Genomic DNA, 18,096 nt, shown 5'->3' with positions numbered 1-18,096 from the left:
ACAAACGTCATATTTGCCAAGGGATAACATGGCAATCAATTGTAAAGCAAAACAAGCATGGACTAGGTATCCGTATGTATGTTGAATTTGACGATTATCTAGAATAGGTAGTAGACTTAATTGACTTTTCCTAGTTCGTATGCATCCATCATTAGACTTTCTTCTAGCGAAGGTGTGACTGTGACTACTGTACCTACCTATGACAGTGACAGTGACACTTCAAGCCGTGGAGAGCAAGCTCCCGCCGGGCCGTGTGATCTAATCCAAAATAGGTCTAGTTGAGCTTTGCGCTGGCCTTGCTCGCTGTGCAGTGACAACACAGCAGGTACCTTAGTACCTTAGTAGCTGCTGCATCATGGGAACCCGACTTTTCTGTGTGCCCAACATTTTTACTCTTTCCTACACTCATAAAAGCCTCTTCGGGTCTCAATCCAAGATTTACAAGTCATCTCGACTTTATTCACTCGGATTTTACAACTTTTCTTTTTCTGCTCCTAGTAGTAAGTCATGTCTTCTCTGTCTAAATTCTGAACCCTCGTCTCAAGACATCCAACGTTGGTGGGGCGCGGGGGGCTGGGAATAGTATTACTATCATTACCAGCCTCTCCAAGGAACCCAACCTCGCCCAAAGGAGTCTTCTTAGTCCAACCATATCTCATACTTTCTTCTTAGCCTGCATTATGCGTTTGCTGTTTTCTCTCTAGAATCCTGTTCCGTGCTACCAATTGGTTGTAAGTGAAAAAAAAGAGACGAGTGAGCGTGTGGAGCGCGAAGAAGTCGGTCTGCATCTGCAAGCCAAGTTTATACCCTCCCTCCCAATATCAGGACCAAAACAGGAATTCATCCAGACAAAACCAGCATGAACTTCCAAAACTTCAACTTCGACTTTGTGGAAGGATCTCGTACGTGACATTACACACTCTTTTCCCCAATCATCTGATTTTGACCCCCTATACAATCTGCATTCACATCTGCATCTCACCTACAACCCATTATCAGTGTCGCTGACGGGTAAACCCTCACAGGTCAAGGCCCTCCAAAGAGACAAACTCCGGGCCAGCAGTCAAACGACGACGACGATCGATCGCAACCAATTCTCCATCCTTACTATGATCTTAGACAGCGTGTAGGACGAGATTCCACCAACCCGTCAGCATCACCGCCTGCTGCTCTCTTCTTCGCTCCTTCACCTCCTTCGTTACCTCCATCCAAGGTCACGGCATCATCAGCTGAGATCTACGGCCCAGAGCGACTCTTTGGCTCTGAACTTCCTGGAGGCTTTGCAGCGCCTACACCACCAACACAAACGCATCAGGCCGTTCCACCAGTGCCTCGATCTGTTCGAGCTGCTCGAAACGCTCCTACTGCCTCCAATCCTACTGCTCCCGCAACTCGTCCTTCGTCTGTCCGCTTCGACGAAGCCCAATTGGCCATGTTCGCCGCTGAGAACTCAGCTCGCATGGCGAGCATCAAGGACGAATTGACGATAGCCGCTGGCAAAGTCACTCCTGGTGTTGACGATACCCCTTACATTCAGTATGCCCTCGAAGCACTGACGAGAAATCACGGTGGCCCTGCTGCCGCGCATTTCCCCTCCGGCTCATCTAATGACTGGGAGGAGGATTACCCGCAACCAAGACGGTATGCAAACGATGAGATGGTACACCATCAATTAACACGCCCGGAGCCCGCTTACGTTGAAGATCGTTTACCAGAACCGATCGAGACGCGCGCTCCCCAAGACGAGATCCCAACCGGGATGTTCCACGCTGCGCCAGCGGCTCGTCACGACGTACCAAAGCCTCCTAAACCACCAACTCCTTCGAGTCATTCTGAAGCCGATCAGTTTGCCCAACGGGAGAAGGCTCGCCCTCGATCTATCCCCATCGACCGAGCGCATCCTTCACTCACCTTCAAACCCACTATTCTTCGACCAATCTCTATGAGCATCCTTGCGCTACTGTGTTTGCTCATGGTCGCCGCTCTCATCTTCTGCGCTGTCTACTCACAGAAGGAATATGGATTCACTCCGTATCCTGGAAGTATCTACAGTGGTCAATACTTTTTGTTTCGTATCCTGCCCCAGATCTTCGCAGGCATTATCCTCCTTTACGCTCAGTCTGTTGTGACTGCCTCAATGCGAACACTCCCATTCACAGCCATGGCTGATGCCGAGCCCCGAGCACGATATCTCGCACTTTTCCGACGACTGTATCCTCTTACCTTCTTGCTACCCTCGTTGACAGGACCCTGGCAATTCCAGTTCTTCAGCGTGTGCACGTGGCTCGCCAACTTCACTATTCCACTAATGAGCACAGTTTTCTCCTGCATCTATCAGGATGGGAACTGGATCTGGGCTGCAGTCCAGGGCATTGTGTGGGCTCTCGTCACTCTTTACATCCTGTTGCTAATTGCCACTATAATCCTAACGATGTACTGGTTTAAGCGATGGACGGGTCTCATGTGGGACATCCGGTCCCTAGGACATCTTCTTCCTCTACTGAGCCAGAGTAATACTACCAAAAGCTATGAAGGCGTCGATGTTGTTCAACGAAGCTCCCTATTCCAGGCTCAGCTTCGAGATCGCCATCTTGACCGACTTGGATACTGGCAGATGGATGGCCCACAAGGTGGCATGTGGTACGGCATTGGAACTGTGGGCGAAGAATCTCAGGGTGACCGCAGCACCTATAAAATCATCCCCAAGAAGGCCAGCTACAACATTTCACCTGCTTCCTCCCGTGATGACCTCGAGGCCGAGGTTCGCTATGCGCATTATAGGTACTTGCCCATTGCCCTACGCACCCCTGTCATTCTGAGCTCAGTCATCTTTATGACTCTCTTCATCTTGGCTATCCTCGTGGTCTCTTTCTTGCCGCAAACCAGACTGGATCAGGGTTACTTTCCTCAAGTTCAAGCACGACCCAACAACGGATCTTTCTCTGCAGCCAACTTTCTCTATGCCTTTGTCCCTTCGCTTTTGGGCATGATAATGTTCCTGCTCTTTCAAAGTGTCGACCATGCTCTGCGTGTTCATCAACCTTGGGCAGATCTATCCAGATCTTCTGGTTCAATCGCATCCAAGTCCATCCTTGCCGATTACGCCGCGTGTCTTCCATTCCAATGCACTTGGAAAGCTCTTCGCAATGGACACTGGCGTGTGGCAGTAACATCTTTCATGGCTGTCATATTCATATTCATTCCCATTCTTGCCGGCGGCCTCTTCATGGCCCTCACCAACTTCCGTGGCCAAGTCAAGATGTTCCCCAACATGCCCGTCTTTGGGGTCCTTCTTGCCTTCCTATTCCTGTACCTCGGATGTCTTACCTTGATGCTGCCTCGTCGTCAAGCTCTCCGCATTCCCCATCCTGCCAACTGTCTTGCTGAGCTCATCGCTCTCTGCACAGCTGAAGATACGGTTCATGACGAGGCTTTCCTGGCCGTCCGCGATGCATCAGACCTCAAGTCCCGCTTGGGCCTTAACCGTCCCAACTCTCGCGAGCAATCGAGATGGTACTTTGGCGTTGCGGCAGGTCGAGACGAGCGCCGCCTAAGTGTTCGCCCCATGCAAAAGTTTACCGAGAAGAAAATGAGATCCATGAGGTCTCTATAATAATGGTCAGGTGCACGAGAGGTGTTGTAATATGTTGTACTGGGGAGATTTGACAAGTGTGTGTAATCTGACGATACGATCTAATTATGAACTGGCAGCTGCGAATTTTGGTTTTAGCGGTGTTTGGCTTTGCTTTTTTCTTTTTTTTTTTTTTTTTTTTTTTTTTTTTTTGGATACTCAGCGTTTTCATTATCACATGCATTGGGTGCATTGTCTTTGGCGTTTGAAAGAGGGAAACGATACCTGATGCTCACACGATAAACCATGGTTTGTTTATGTATGTGGACGAGAAATTACGACGAGAGGAATGAATCTATTGGAATGCGTTACGTTGCTGGGGGCTAGGAAATCCGTCACAGTTTGGACAGAAATATTGTGTCTCAGTTGCATTTTAGACAATTTTCTACCGCTTGCGAGATCTAGAACGAGTTAATGCGATGGAGTCATTCAGAAGAAAGACGATCTTTAGGCCTTCAGATTCGAACCATGTTGGTTGTCAGACATGGCATGCACCATGACATGTATGAGTAGACGTATGTGATTGTTGTCACAGGCAACATCGGTTGGTGGTTGGCTAAGACATTGCCAACCTCATCAAGGTATTCACAGTAGTAAAGAAAGCACATGATAGTTGCAATAAAGAACAAGCAGTTTCAGGGCGTCGTCATTGAGCTAATTCAGTAATACGTTTAAGCATATGCAAAGAATCCGGCAGTAGTCGTTAACCATCCTCATTTGGCCCTTTTAGTCTTCCCAGACTCAGACAAGGAATGTTCTTTCATGAGAACCTGTAACTCTTCGGTTTGCGTGCCTCCACTCCTTTGTTCGCAGGTCAAAGACCAGCCACCTTTTGACTCGATCTGCTTTTGTGATACATCTGCTCCTGTTCTTTGAGCAGATGTCAGTTCACAAAGGAAAGAATAAAACAAACAAATGGTCCATAGACCATTTGCTCTACCCCGAGTAATTGGGGCTTTTCCAGGACTCCTTGCTGGCGTGATCCGTTTTTGAAAAAAAAGAAAAAAGAGTAAGAAGAATAAAGTCGTTTTAGTAGTCATGTTGCGTCTAGTAACGTCGATACGTACGGTGGAAAAGTCCACTCAAGTCATAAAAGAGGGTAAATATGTCGTGGTAGTCGTTGAGACATTCGTAGTTGGTATCATGTACAAGAAGGATATTGTGAGAGTGAAAGAAGCAAATGTGAAAGAATAAATGAAGGTAAGATTGGTTTCAGCCACGACTTCGTCGTCCTAGCATTCGCCCTATCACGTCGTTTTGTCGCTTGCGTGGCGACGAAGGGGCAGTCCGATGGCCTGTCTTGCGTTGGTCACTTCCCGACCGACGGTGAAACCAGAATGAGCGGCCCCCAGATTCAGTATCGGAATCATCATCGTACTCAAAGACCGAGTGGGGCTCTGCTTCCGGTGCCTCTTCCGCCTCCGGTGGTGGCGTTGGCGGCAGAGGCCGCATGCAAGGGAGGGACTTCTTTGAGAGTATGACAGAAGCGGGTGGCTGGGAACTTGTGGAACAAAGATGTTTGGTAGGACCGCGTGAGGCGGTTTCGAAGTAGGAATCACGCTCCGGAGGTGTTTGAAGTCGCATCTCTTGTGCAGTTGTTGGACGATTGTCCTTTGGTGTAATAGGACGGGGCGAGTCTTGAGAAACAGTAAAGTGTGCAACAAGTGGTGAGTTCTGCAGAGAACGGAAGACGTATACTTCTTCATGCGGACGAGGAGGGCGTTGAGGCTTTTGCTTCACATCTCGAGAGCATTGCCATGATGGAGCCCGTAGTGCAGTACGAGGTGGTAGTGGGAGCGGTTTTGGGAAAGGGGAATAAGTGGTTGCCGGCTTTCGGCTCTGGTTGCGAGTGTTCCCAGAAAGAGGCCACAGATTGTTGCGGTATTGCTCTGCTTGCTTTTGCCGTCGTTGCTGTTGCTCCTGCTGTTGCTTCAGCTCTTGTTGCTGCCGTTGCTGTTGTTGGGCAGTGGGAATCAAGGCCGGGAATTGCTTCTTTGGTTGAAGTTCAAGTTTGGTGGATTTACTTGGAAGCCAGAAGCTGTCCCATAGCTCAGCGCCATGAGCGTGGTACTGATAATCATCGTCCAGGGAGACTTCTGAGTCTGTTCGATCGTCGATCAAACTGGGCGAAGATCCCTCGGATCCCAAAGAAGCCCTATCGTCTGAGAAGCGGCTCCGAACGTAGTGCGATGGACGTTCCGGTTGTTGAGGATATGAGTAGTTGGTAACAGGGTAATATTTGGAAACAAGTTTGAGATCGGCCAGTTTGCTAGAACGCTCCATGGTGGGCCGTTGAACTGGCAAAACGAAATTAGATTGCAACAATATTGATATCAAAATGAAGAAACCAGGGATGCAGACGGCATGATATACAAATAGATGCGCAAGCAGAGCTGTCAAAGAGATGTTGAAACATAAGCGTGGGTCCACCACACCCACTTGAGGCTTTGCATTGCATGTGTTCTAAATGTTGATAAAGCATGCGCCCTTGACCTGGAGGGGCATTCCTGGGTAGAGGGGCTGCTAATTCTAGCCATCCCTCTCGTCAGACAACCTCGAGCATTCCGACACTCACATCTTGTTCGAGGGCTTAAGCTAGTTTGGGCTCGGGCCTCGGGGGTTGTTGGTATGCAGACGCGATTGATCCCTTGCGTCATGCTTTTGGGTGTCGTTTCTCTCTCAGACTTACAGAAAGGTCTTACGAACCAACTGCAGATGCATGTCTGTTTGCTCTGATACACTCGTGGCTGCTTGAACAATTGATGCCAAGTCTAAAAAGCACCTGTTCTGATGGTAAAAAAAGCAATCTTCAAGAAGGTTCGGAAGAGGAGTCGGAAACTACGCACAACAAAAAGGCGAACTTTAGAATGCCATAATAGTCCCTTCGGGAGAACAAAGAGAAAATGCGGGTAGGGCAACTCACTCACTCATTGCCCACATACTTGACTTTTTCACGTAAAGCAAAGGGTCTTCTATATCGATGGTGTGGTGCGCTCGCGCTCAGATGGCTTGAGCGACTTCGTTGACTCCATGGATCTGAACTTTTAGCCATGATCAAGCTGATTGGTGTCTCCATTCAACACCCGCTGTAGTATTGCTTGAGTAAACATGCAAGCTTGCCAGACATTGTGTCCAAAGTCCTGGACCGAGACGCACAGGACTCGTGAGGTTTGGTCCCTGGGGAATGCAGCAGACGATGCCAGTGATCGGCGACGGTTGGTGTTAAAAATCTCTATTTTCGTCAGTCTCTGCAAGCTGAGCAGTTGTGCCTTTGTTCGTGATTGAGATCTTTAGTATCGCCAAGGCCGATGAGGTACACGAAACAGCACAAAGGAATCTTCTCTGTTTCTCTGATAAAAACAGCAGCGTGTTAGCTTGCTATCAGTCACGTCAAGGCGATCTGCTTATTCAAAGCATCTCAGCAAGTCAGACCAGGCTCAGAGTAAGGCATTCAATATGGAGACCTGCAAGACCTGGAACAGCTGGATAAACTGGAACACGAGTCGAGCTCACTGACGCAGAACGGCCTGTACCGAAGCTCTGAGCGAGGAGGCATCCTCCCTGCTTCATTATCAAGACCTTGAAGTGGAGTCGTGAGACACTTGTCTCCGATAGTTCAGAATAACGTCGGGTGAGCGTTGTTTGAGTAAGCATTGTGGACCCTGATCCGTAGCAACGTGTTTTTGGCGGAGGAGAAAAACATTCGATTGCATCTGGATGCATAGGCCGGCAGATCCGCGCGTTCTTGCCTTTGAGAAGAGAAAGTTCCAGAGGAAGAGGTCGCAGGTTGAGATTGAATGCCGATGTTGAAGGTGGGAATTAGAAAAGAGGGTACCGGTACGGACATCTAGGGTAAGAATCTACCTAGGTACCTTCTTTAGAGAAAGGGCAGTCGCAGTCGCAGTGACAGTCACAGTCCCCGCCGGAACTACCTAACTACCTAGGTATCCAGGCAGGTAGGTACCGGAAGCTAAACCTCGCCCTGCTTGTACCTTCCTCGCACAAACATCAGCCGAAAATAAGAGAAAGAAAGCAAAGAGAGAAAAAGTGATAAGTCCGGGATTGAATGCAGGGACTGACATTAACCCATGCTAAACCTGTCAACTGTCAAATCGCGGGTCTTTGTGAACCAGAAGCTCCTGGTCCTGGTCCAGCTGCAGCTGCAGCTGTAGCTTCACTCTGCATTAGTTCGGCTCATGCTGGGCTGTCTATGTATGCAGGGTCCCCTCCATCCTCGAAGAAATGTCCGCTCATTCACATATTCTAGGGTAACATCAAGGATGATACTATCAATTGACGGATCCCTTACTCAATCATTGACCCTAGGTAACATGGCTAGCACCAACTCTACTGATAGCTTTGAGCTTTGGGGTTCCCTTCCCTCGACATTTTGGGCGACGCATGTCTCAAAAAAAAGTCTTGTGCCAGATCACCAGCCAGTGTTTGGGGCTCTTCCGGTGCTCAAGCCGTTCAATCATAGCCTTCCTTTACTATTCGATCGGCGATCTGGGTGCTTTCTGCCCTCTCTTCCATGCGTTTATCAGCCGTGACGTCAAATATCTGGCGATTCTTCGATAGGAGGAATGGTGATACTACTCAACGAGGAGGAATCTCGCGGTTCTCATACGCGCCTTGCGTGCGTACATAGTTGCGATCGAACAGACCACTCGATCGAAAAAGGAAGAAGAAAAAAAAAAGATCTGCCACCATAAAGCTGAAATGCAGAGGACAGGCGTGCCTGCATCTTGGCTGCATACTGATACAACCATGCATATTGTTGAGATTAGGATGGCTGTGACCGCTTTCTCTCCTGTAAGATGCCTTCATGTGGATAGACTGCATCTCATGGTCTTTGCTATCCGGGGTTATTCGTACCTGGTCTTGACGGGTCCGTGATTGTTTGATAGCTCAGTTCAGGGACACAACCGCAAAACCACCCGAGTCAAAGTTGTTTGGTCAGCTCGTGAAGGTCTTTTTCTGTATACTATGCTAAAAGCTGGCTACTATTAAAGCAGACTGCTTGCTCGTCTGTCGGGATCATCTCAACAATCTCGATACACCGATTTGCAGCTTCAGAGGCGTCCAGTGAGATTACTGCGATGGTGCCTCTGGTTCAATAACGGCACAGGATATCTCAGGAACAGGTTTTCCCATGTAGGGATGCATTTCATGCGGTGGTTGCAACCACCATGGGATTTTGCTCGATCGCTCGATCACCCAAGACACTCTTTGCTTTACAAGACTGCCTTCTTATAATAAGAGGTGACGGGCTCGTTAAACTTGTAGCTCTCCTCCATGGCTCCTAGTTTTGAAATACCCTCCTCCCGGGCTGGAAAAAAAAAAAAAGAAGGGTAATCACTAATGATATCTTTTCCGTGTGATTACCATCCTGAAAGACGATCACGAACTCCATACAGCGGTACAATCGAACGACACCATCCAGACGACTTCATTCCAATCCACTATCCGATAGCTTACCGATAAAACCACGCAACGCCAGAAGGGGTTTCTAGTAAGACACGGCTACTGGGGACCAAGCCAACAACACCTTTCAAATCATTCAAGTGGCGAGGGCGAGGGCGAGGCATTCAGACAATGCAGTGTGTTTTGCTGAGGGGCTACCCTACAGAAAGACCGCAGACCAGCTCGACGGATGTTTCAGGCGGAAGAAAAAGCTGAACTCTGACTCAAGGGAGAGAACAGAGCCAACCCGGAGGCCCTCCGACCACACAAGTTTATTGAGCCTTGCTGAAATCCTGATGTCCAAAGAATATGCTTCTCGAATACGTAACAAAAAGTCGAACCGAAAGAAGGCGCATACCGAAGGATCAAGAGCTTTCAAAAGCCTGCAACACATTGTCAAGGCGCTTGAGAAGAGATTGAAGGATATATATTAAGAAAAGAAAAAAGAAAAACCACCAGGGTAGCATTCAACATCGTCCACTATACAGAAACCACGCTAAATCTTATCATCGACTTTATGCACATCATGCGACCTCCAATTTCAGATCTATCGAAGGCATCCAACCAACTACCTATCCGTCAGAGTATCAGAAGAATTGGCCGCTAAGAGCATGAGAGACGAAACAATTTGGTCACTTTATGCTAGCTTAGACCAGCAGTTAGGCTACTTTATTCTGGTAGCCTAACTTAGAGGACAATTCTCCTGTTACCCACCTGCTATCTATGGTACTAATCAGGCTCAGCTTCGACTTCAGCTCCAACATCAACCAACGACTCTGATTGGAAGCTGGAGACCCTGACCTGAGTACGGGGCGTGCCGTGGCTCCCGTCCCTCCAGAGCCTATCTGGGTTAGAACGACCGTATCGATGGACGTGTTTCTAAAGAGGCGATTGTCAATGTTGTTCTCATTCAAACAGCCCAGACGACAGTTTACTGGCATACACGACAAATCGATTCTCATCGAGCGCCATCTAGTTTGGTTTTACGACTGAAGTTTTTATCAAACCTAAAAAACGGCGGTAAACCTCGAAACAGAATACGGTATGCAGCTGTAGGAAACGTGGCAGACAACCGTTGTTCCGCTTAACGCCATGACGCAGCGTTACATCCGGCCCCATTTCCACTTCCCAATTCGCCAAAGTCAACCAGCTGCTCGGTGCGGGAGAATTGGGCCAAAAATCAGGGGAATTGGGCGGAATCAATCTCCGGCATCCGGTAAAGTGACAATGCAGGTCTCGAAACAAGACGAGCCCTTAGGTACCTTAGGTAGGGATATGTTTCCATCAATCCAGTCGGCGTCGACTTGATGAATGTGCTTTCGTCAGCGAGCTCAAGTCCAATGGCACCGTCCGCCTTGCTCTATGCCTGAGAGTCAACTCAGTGCAGCGTTGGGCCCCTGCACATATGCACCATAAGCTGCTTCATTACTGAGCCCCTGTTATTTAGGGGACTAGGTGCGGCCGGGTTAGATGAACAGACCGAACGGTTCAAACGATCCACCGTCTCGTCCCATAGCATTGGCTGTCGAAGCTTTCCAAAGATCTGTGATTCCCTGTAATAGAGATCTGACGATCCAGTCTGCCCTTGTTATCGTCCGCTCTCTGCTCTCTTATGCGATCATTGTCGAGGGTAAGCATCAGGCGAAGAGGTAGAGAGGATTGACAAATACTTTCTCGGAGCCGCGAGACACCGATGCTCTAAAATCGCTATTCCCGAGACAATTAAGACAACCTCAAGGTCTCGGTAAATGTTTCTTAGATATTGAATTTTTTTCTTTCTTTTGGCAATTCCTCACCATGTCGTACTTAGGTATATAGTATTCTTGTGACACATCTAACAAATATGGGAATGCAAACGTTCGCTTTCAGCACACTACCAGAGCCCAATCTTCCTAGGGTACAAAGACACGGCTGCAGTTGCTTCTTGAATCAGCACCAACCTACTAAGGTACTAAGGTACTAAGGCACTAAGGCAGTAGAGGTAGTAGAGGTACTTACCTAGGCAGGTGGGCAGTTTAGCCAGATGTGAAATCTGTGAAGGCTACGGAGTACTACTGCTGTAGATAGGTAGGTAGGTAGGTAGATAGGCCGTTCTTTAATATCACTGCCAGGACGTTATGAAGAACCTGGATCCTGGTCACGCCATGCCATAAGCAAACTGTTAACTACCTTAGGTAGTATTAGTCGCATTAGTTAGCAGATTCTTCAAAAACCTGGCGCAACTAATTAAGTCATAGTCGCGGCGCGGCGCGGCGATGCAAGTTTGATCGAGGGAGGAGCGCTCCAGATGCTGTAGCTTCCTTAGTCCGCTACGTCAGTGCGCACTTTCTCTTCTCTCTCTTCTTCCATCTTTCTTTCACCTACCTTAGTGCCTCCTTCACCTCTGTATAATATCTTATTATCAAGCTCATGAGACTCATGCGTGGATAATCCAGACTTCGGAGAAATGCCATTGGCCTGTAAGAGGATATGCTGGCATTGTATTGTACTGCCCTTGCTTTTTTCCACTTCCCCAGCCGCTCGATTTACTTAGCTCTTGCGGGCTCCGAGTTGCGCATGACGGCCTCGACATAACGTTGGAGCTGTCGCACGCCGATTGCAAATACCGAACCGGAATCAGATTCGCTGGACGAACAAAAGCTTTCAAGACATATTTCATAGGGATTTTCAGCCAAGAGATCTGATAGTCAACCGCGACCACGCGCGCGCCAACAGGCGAACAAGCAGCACTTATCATCGTGTCTTTTGCGCCAGGAGTCTACTATCTACAGCATATAATTTGCGCGCATTCGAGTCGCGTTGCCCTTGCAAGTTCAGCGGCACGAAGCCATTGGCTGCTTCAGTTAGAGTTTTGATCACCGGCTGTCCTCGAATTTCACGTATCGCGTACGCCTGCGTGGTGTGCGAAGTGCTTGCAGTCTCACGTCTCTCTCACTAGTGGCTTGTTTCTTCAGGGACATCTGGGCTTTGCCTGGACCTTGGCCTGGTAGGCGGCCACAGCAGCTCCTAGCACCAGCCCCCCAATTTTCCAGCTTTACCCAGCTTTGGGCTCCCTGCCACCAGCTTTTTTTTTGACATCACCAGCCGATGCCCATCCTCTCTGGCCCGCACTGAGACTCACCACCCAACTTTATTCTTCTCACCTTAATCACGCTCGTCTCAACATTCCAGTTGAGCAAGTACACCCTCGACTCTGTTTCGAGTGGACTCAGGCTCAGACTTAGACCGGACTGAGACTTGGTCGTCTTTCCCGAGACCATCGCATCGTTCTCATCAGTTTGAGTTGGGTTACTCTACTCTGAGCTGCTCACCGGTTGGCAACTCGAAAAGAACCCGACTTTGTACAACGCATCAATAACTTCCCCCACTCCACCACCACGACCCTCCACCGCAACGCAACACACCACCAGCGCCCGCTGGTGATCCTTCACCTTGTCGAACTTTCATAACCCAATTCCTCGCCCCTTCAGCGCCGCAGAAGTGACTAGAATACGCTCGTCCTCTGCTTCTTACGACCGTCACGACCTTAACGCGCCCACGAACCCTGCCCAGCACCAGCAACGCCAGCATCCAAGCTCCAGCTCACGACCACTGTTTAATCAGACGTCGGATCCCATTGAGCGACTCTCTACGCCCCGAAGTCTTCGCCGAACTCCCAAGTTTGACGTACCTCCAAGCCCAGGTCCCGAGCCTCGCAAATTTCACCGCCGAGCTGCTTCCCTTGGTTTTGAACCCAGGACAACCCTCGCGCCTGTTAACGATCTACCGGAGACTCATCCCACTGTATTGGGACTCATCCCCGTTCGTTCAGCGCAGCCTCAAGCTCCCCGTCCCCACCGACGACTTTCACAGGACTTGACTGAGGACCCTGACGAGGTCTCTTCCGAACATCCCCCAACCCCTCCAAGACAGACTCCTTCTCTACCCGCAAACTACCCAGAGCCTCACCCTGTGGTTAAGATCTCCAAGCATACCCACAGCGCCATCCTCTTTGCACTCGAGGAGGCGCTGCGCAATCCCAATCCTTTCACCCCAGATCTTGAAGAGGAATCTGCAAGTATGGCCGACCTTCTGGCTTCCGGAGGTATACCTCCAGCCTCCAACGGCAAACCGGCAGCCCCTCCGTTCCGCCCTGGCTCAGCTCCTGGTCAATCTGGTTCACCATCCGGAATTAGGGGTCCGAGGATGATCATGCAGGAACGCGCAGCTCGTGAGGCGCGACAACGTGCAGAGGCCGAGGCGCAACAACGCGAGAGAGCGGAACAAGAGGCGCGCATTTTGGAACAAGCTCGGAGAGCAGAGGAACAGCGTAGATCTGCTTCTGGCGTTGCTGGTGGGCAGGGTACTGATGCGGAAGCGCGCCAATCCATGAACCCCCAGCGACAGGCGCAACCCGCATCCGATAATACATCAGCTCGTCCCCGGGCAAACACTACTGGTCAAGCACCACAGAATCGAACTGGCCGATCTGGTACAACCAACCAACCACCCCCTCAGACCTTCACTGGTCCAGCGCCTGGGGCACAGCCCAACTTCGCTGCTCAAGGCGCGGAAAGCGGAAATCAAGGAGGTTCCAGTGGGTCAAAGCCCCGTAACTCTTTCCCTCACGCTTTTGAGCGATGGGAGACATTATCCGCCCATTGGGAGGGTCTCACCAGCTACTGGATACGTAAGCTTGAACAAAATAAGGATGAAATGAATCGGGATCCCCTCAACCAACAACTGGCCCGTCAAGTGACAGATCTATCTGCTGCCGGAGCCAATCTTTTCCATGCTGTGGTTGAGCTCCAACGTCTTCGTGCAAGCTCCGAACGTAAGTTCCAACGCTGGTTCTTTGAAACCCGTGCAGAGCTGGAGCGTGCACAAGAAGTGAACGCCATGCTTGAAACTGCCTTGGACCAGGAACGCCGAGGTCGCGCTGATGCTATTCGCGAAGCTGTCGAAAACGAGCGTGGTACTTCCAAAGCCCAGAAGCAGCTTGCTGAAATGCGCAAGGAGCTATCTATATCCAAAGAAGAGGCACGTCGGGCATGGGAGGAACTGGGTCGACGCGAGCAGGAGGAGCGTGACAGAACTTTATCTCTCCAGTCAGGACAGCCTACTATTGTCGGAGGCGTTCAGGTTGTCCCGATGACCCAAGGCGGACCCAGGCATCAGAGCAGCCGGGCTCAAGGGGCCTACCAAACTGAATACGGGTCTGGTTATCCACCTGAAGCAAGGTCGTCTCCCCAGCATCAGCCTCCCGTGACAAGCGCCGGCGACCAATACCGTCAGCAGGGACTTCAAGCACCAATGTCAGAGGGTGGTTACAGCGAAGGTGAGTACGTGATTGACGCAAACGGCAACTTCTTGCTGGATGCCCAAGGAAACAAGATTCCCTTCGCTGGACCACCCTCTACATATTCTGGTTCTGATGCTGAAGCAGAAGAGTATGCGACACCCGCCACGACCGTGCCCCCAAGCGGTAAGCAAGATTCTCCTTCAACTTCTACCGGAGGGGGAAGTGCTGGCAACGGTGGCCAGTGGACTGGCACATACTCAGACCCCCAAGACTATAGCGGCCAAGGCTACGGCACACCTGGTTGGGAAACGGTCCCTCGCCATCACCACCCTACTCGGCTGAGCGATGTCATGGAAGAGGAGGATGAACGCAGCCGAGCAAGTACGAGCCGTGTTTAGGACTCGACGAGCTCGTTATAGTACAAACGGCCGACGTATATACCCGTTTTGTCTCCAGTTACTAATCTAATTGCACCCTAATGACGCATTTATTCACAAGCGAGCACCAAGCAACTACACTTCGACACAATCAAGAACACGACAGAGCAGATGGGAGTTGCACGTTACTATTTCTATGTTATAGCATTATTGCACTACTACAGCCTCATTCCTCTAGGCCCCGATGTATGCACTGCCCCTGGGTATTCGACTGGATGGGCTACATAGACTAAGTCTACACTTAGAGGGTCTTCGAGGGTCTTCCGATGTTCTAATCAGGACTCTTGTCTTCGGTCTCATCTATTCGGAAATATCCACTCGCGAATTAACCTAATCATGCCTTCGTTTTTGCATCTAACAAACCGGGGACAATTCAGAAAATCTTAAGCTGCACAAGTTTCCGCATGTCTGTTTCTCTATGTATTTTATTCCGTGGGAATTAGGTTGCTGCAACAAGGAGCACAAGGGCAACATGATTGCGGTGTGAGAACGCATCACAGAGTTCCCACTTGTTACCTCTCGATATACGATCTGTCTAGCACGACTTTCACCGGAGTTTACGTTTACCTGCATACACGGCTTCATTGTCAAAACAAAAAAGAAAAGGGGGTAGTGGAGTTGACGGTTATTGGAGTACGGAGTGTGAAGGGATTTTGGAGTTCATTGCAGTTATTGTTTTCCTTCACGTGTATGGATGACTGCAGGTGTCTGGCCACCTAATATTTGCTAGATGAGTTGACGGCCAGGTTCACGAGAATTAGATTCAATTGAGAATTTCGATGTGTGAACGAAGCACGAACTCAGAAAGAGGACACCTACTGAGTGACAATATTGAGCGCGAAAAGCATTTCGATCGAGCTTATAAAGGTCATTCGTCACATGCTACTTCATAGAAAAACATGGTCCTGTCTCTCGGGGCTCATGCAGTTCTTCTATTTTGTTGGTATTGATATCATTCATTGAATCCTTAAACGTATATATATATATATATATGAACATTAGGCTTGCGGAAGTTTGTTTTGCAACCCATGGACCCTGTTGACACAGACACTAACCAAGAATCAGACCGAAAAGGAACTCTGCACAAGAAAACGCCTATCGTTCGCCTCCCTACCTCTGTTGGAACTCCGAAATGCTAGATGGATAATGTTTCGTGTTCATACAGCTACGTCGCCTCTTGCCTCGGAGCCCTCCTGTTGTGGTGTGCTACCCCAGGGGAAGCCGTCGCTGGTACTAGCTTGCGACACCTGCCGATTTGCGCTTCTGAACCAGCTAAGCGATAGAATATTATTGAGCGTGCCCGTTTCCGTGGAGCTCCTATTCCTCTGATGCCTACGCGCGACAAGACCAGGGAAACCCGTGCTCTTCCGCCGTCTTCGGGTTAGTCTTCGGGGGGTAGATTCAGTGCTGGGGCCCGACTCTTCTCCGGCCGGGCCACTTGTAAGTGACCTCTTTGTCGGAAGTAAGGGCGATGATTCTGTATGATGGGGCAGGGTGCTAGACCGCCGCCTGTTACCCGGTGTGGTGGGCTCATCTCTATCTTCCAACTCGCCCCAGATCTCTGCTCGCTCAGCCCACCGTGGGGTCCTCTTACGAGAAGGAACCAATGGCGTCTCATCGACCGTAGGAGGGAATGTCTGATATGTGTGTAGAGTAGAATCTTGGTCAGCGACGGCATTATCTGAACCGAGGAGAGATTCCTCCTCCTCTGTGTCTTCAACAAGGCCAAGGCCTGGCGCAAGAGATGACTGGCCCACACCAGGAGTGTGCTGCTCATCGCTCAATCGCCATGATAACGCCAAAACACCAGACAGCAGAATAACTGTTCCCAAAGCGATAAGGCATGCCCTGAGGGGTGATATGAGGCTCGTCTGGTTAAAGTATATCAAGCCGTCTAAAATGGCAATGATGTTGTAAACACAGAAAACCAAAGGATAAAGAACGGAGGTTGAAACCAATTTGAGACCTCGGTGTAAGTAGTAGAGCTGACAAAGAGCCAAAGTAACGAGCGCCATAACAATCGCCCATGATTGCCAGTGCACGAACTGATTACGTCCTGCAACAGTCTTGATGACTAGCTCCACAGAGGACTTGGCGAACAAGAGGGCATGAGCAGAGAGGTCTCCGCTGATGACACCATATGTGATGCCCCGAGCTAGTCGAAACCGAGAGTCGTGAGATAGGCTTGACATGCTGTTGATTAAATCAACAGCGATAGCAAGGGTCACGACAAATAGCGCTTGAAGGACCATCCAAATGATATATGGCCTCCTTGCCATGAGCGCTAACAACTCCTGCAAGTCATGCGCCGGCGAAGGTATAGCCCCAAAAATCGCGATCAATACAGCGCCAGTCGTCACAAGAAGGGTGCCGGAGAAAGACCATCTTGTGAAAGGCTCACTGAGGATTAATGATGCGCATATCGAGTTAAAGACAAGGCCGGCGGCCTGTAAAGTTGAAAGGACCGGGAGCGGGAGCGTTGAGATCTGGATACTACTCCCCAGAAGGTTCGCAACGATGAACATTCCCATGCCAATTTGCCATCTCCTCCTTCGGTAAGGTGGTCGTCGAATATCGTGGGGTCCCTTTTCGTCTTCGAGTATATGCGACTTTCGTTGTAAGGTCAGGCCGAGGCTTTGAACACTTGTCGATAAAAGCCCAACGATGATTCCAAGCTATGATAGATCTTATTAGCGCTGCTGCTCGTTGCAAAAGTCCTGTACGCGACCACGTACAGCTATGCTCCCTCCAGGAGAGATGCCGCCAAGCAACCCCATTGCGCCTGTGCCAGGCCCAGGGTCATCTGGCAAGGGAGAGTTGAAGCGAATGGTTGAGACGTCGCATAGGCAATTTCCTTGGTATATTGGTCGCTTCGTGTTACTGAAACCGTGGAGGATATGATCGTTCCGATACGGTCAAGGGGAATGGCTAGTCAAAGCACCAGTGGTAGGTAGCACGAGTAGCTGCCGAGGCTGTCGCCGGTCGAACCTATGTACCGTGCTGGTTGGAGGCGGAACTTGAAGAGGTAGAGTTGAACAATGTTGGAACAGAAAGAGATGTTTAATTCGATGTGATACGTCCTAGTTTCAGACTAATCAATAAGAAAGTCGGAGGCGGACAAGCTTGAGTCGTGCGTGGAACACCTGACGTGAATAGAGAGGTATGCAGCTACAACACGAGACTAGTGATCTAGCCACAGTGGCGGTGCAGTTACATAATGCACATCATGCGCGATAATATCCATTGAGGAAGATTAGTCCTTAATACTGTACCGTTTTATGTTA

At 49.8% G+C, this 18,096-nt stretch overlaps 5 protein-coding genes across 5 annotated transcripts; 2 read left to right on the top strand and 3 right to left on the bottom strand.

The window, feature by feature from the left end:
• The first annotated feature begins 404 nt into the window (after positions 1–404).
• Positions 405–3,748, top strand: B0J16DRAFT_342258 (uncharacterized protein). Its single transcript, XM_046127887.1, has 3 exons — positions 405–500; positions 673–902; positions 1,026–3,748. Exons 2-3 carry the CDS (start codon positions 860–862, stop codon positions 3,611–3,613), a joined length of 2,631 nt encoding a protein of 876 aa, XP_045983282.1. The 5' UTR covers positions 405–500; positions 673–859; the 3' UTR covers positions 3,614–3,748.
• Positions 3,749–4,253: 505 nt separating this feature from the next.
• On the bottom strand, positions 4,254–4,757 carry B0J16DRAFT_138184 (uncharacterized protein). The gene has a single exon (XM_046121844.1). It carries the CDS (start codon positions 4,669–4,671, stop codon positions 4,345–4,347), a length of 327 nt encoding a protein of 108 aa, XP_045983281.1. The 5' UTR covers positions 4,672–4,757; the 3' UTR covers positions 4,254–4,344.
• On the bottom strand, positions 4,758–5,939 carry B0J16DRAFT_138189 (uncharacterized protein). Its single transcript, XM_046121845.1, has one exon. It carries the CDS (start codon positions 5,912–5,914, stop codon positions 4,844–4,846), a length of 1,071 nt encoding a protein of 356 aa, XP_045983280.1. The 5' UTR covers positions 5,915–5,939; the 3' UTR covers positions 4,758–4,843.
• A 4,998-nt stretch (positions 5,940–10,937) lies between these two features.
• B0J16DRAFT_384691 (uncharacterized protein) lies at positions 10,938–14,773 on the top strand (the record flags this gene model as incomplete). Its single annotated transcript, XM_046131445.1, has 2 exons — positions 10,938–10,991; positions 12,698–14,773. 2 exons carry the CDS (start codon positions 10,938–10,940, stop codon positions 14,771–14,773), a joined length of 2,130 nt encoding a protein of 709 aa, XP_045983279.1.
• Positions 14,774–15,683: 910 nt separating this feature from the next.
• B0J16DRAFT_138119 (uncharacterized protein) lies at positions 15,684–18,071 on the bottom strand. The gene is made up of 2 exons (XM_046121842.1): positions 17,548–18,071; positions 15,684–17,487 (listed from the first exon to the last, which is right to left on the bottom strand). Exons 1-2 carry the CDS (start codon positions 17,587–17,589, stop codon positions 15,970–15,972), a joined length of 1,560 nt encoding a protein of 519 aa, XP_045983278.1. The 5' UTR covers positions 17,590–18,071; the 3' UTR covers positions 15,684–15,969.
• Positions 18,072–18,096: the final 25 nt, after the last annotated feature.

Source organism: Fusarium flagelliforme (genome assembly GCF_020744385.1).
Source record: "Fusarium flagelliforme strain FIESC 12 MPI-CAGE-AA-0113 chromosome Unknown B0J16scaffold_4, whole genome shotgun sequence".
NCBI classification, from domain to species: Eukaryota; Fungi; Ascomycota; class Sordariomycetes; order Hypocreales; family Nectriaceae; genus Fusarium; species Fusarium flagelliforme.
This window is presented reverse-complemented; position numbering and strand designations above follow the sequence as displayed.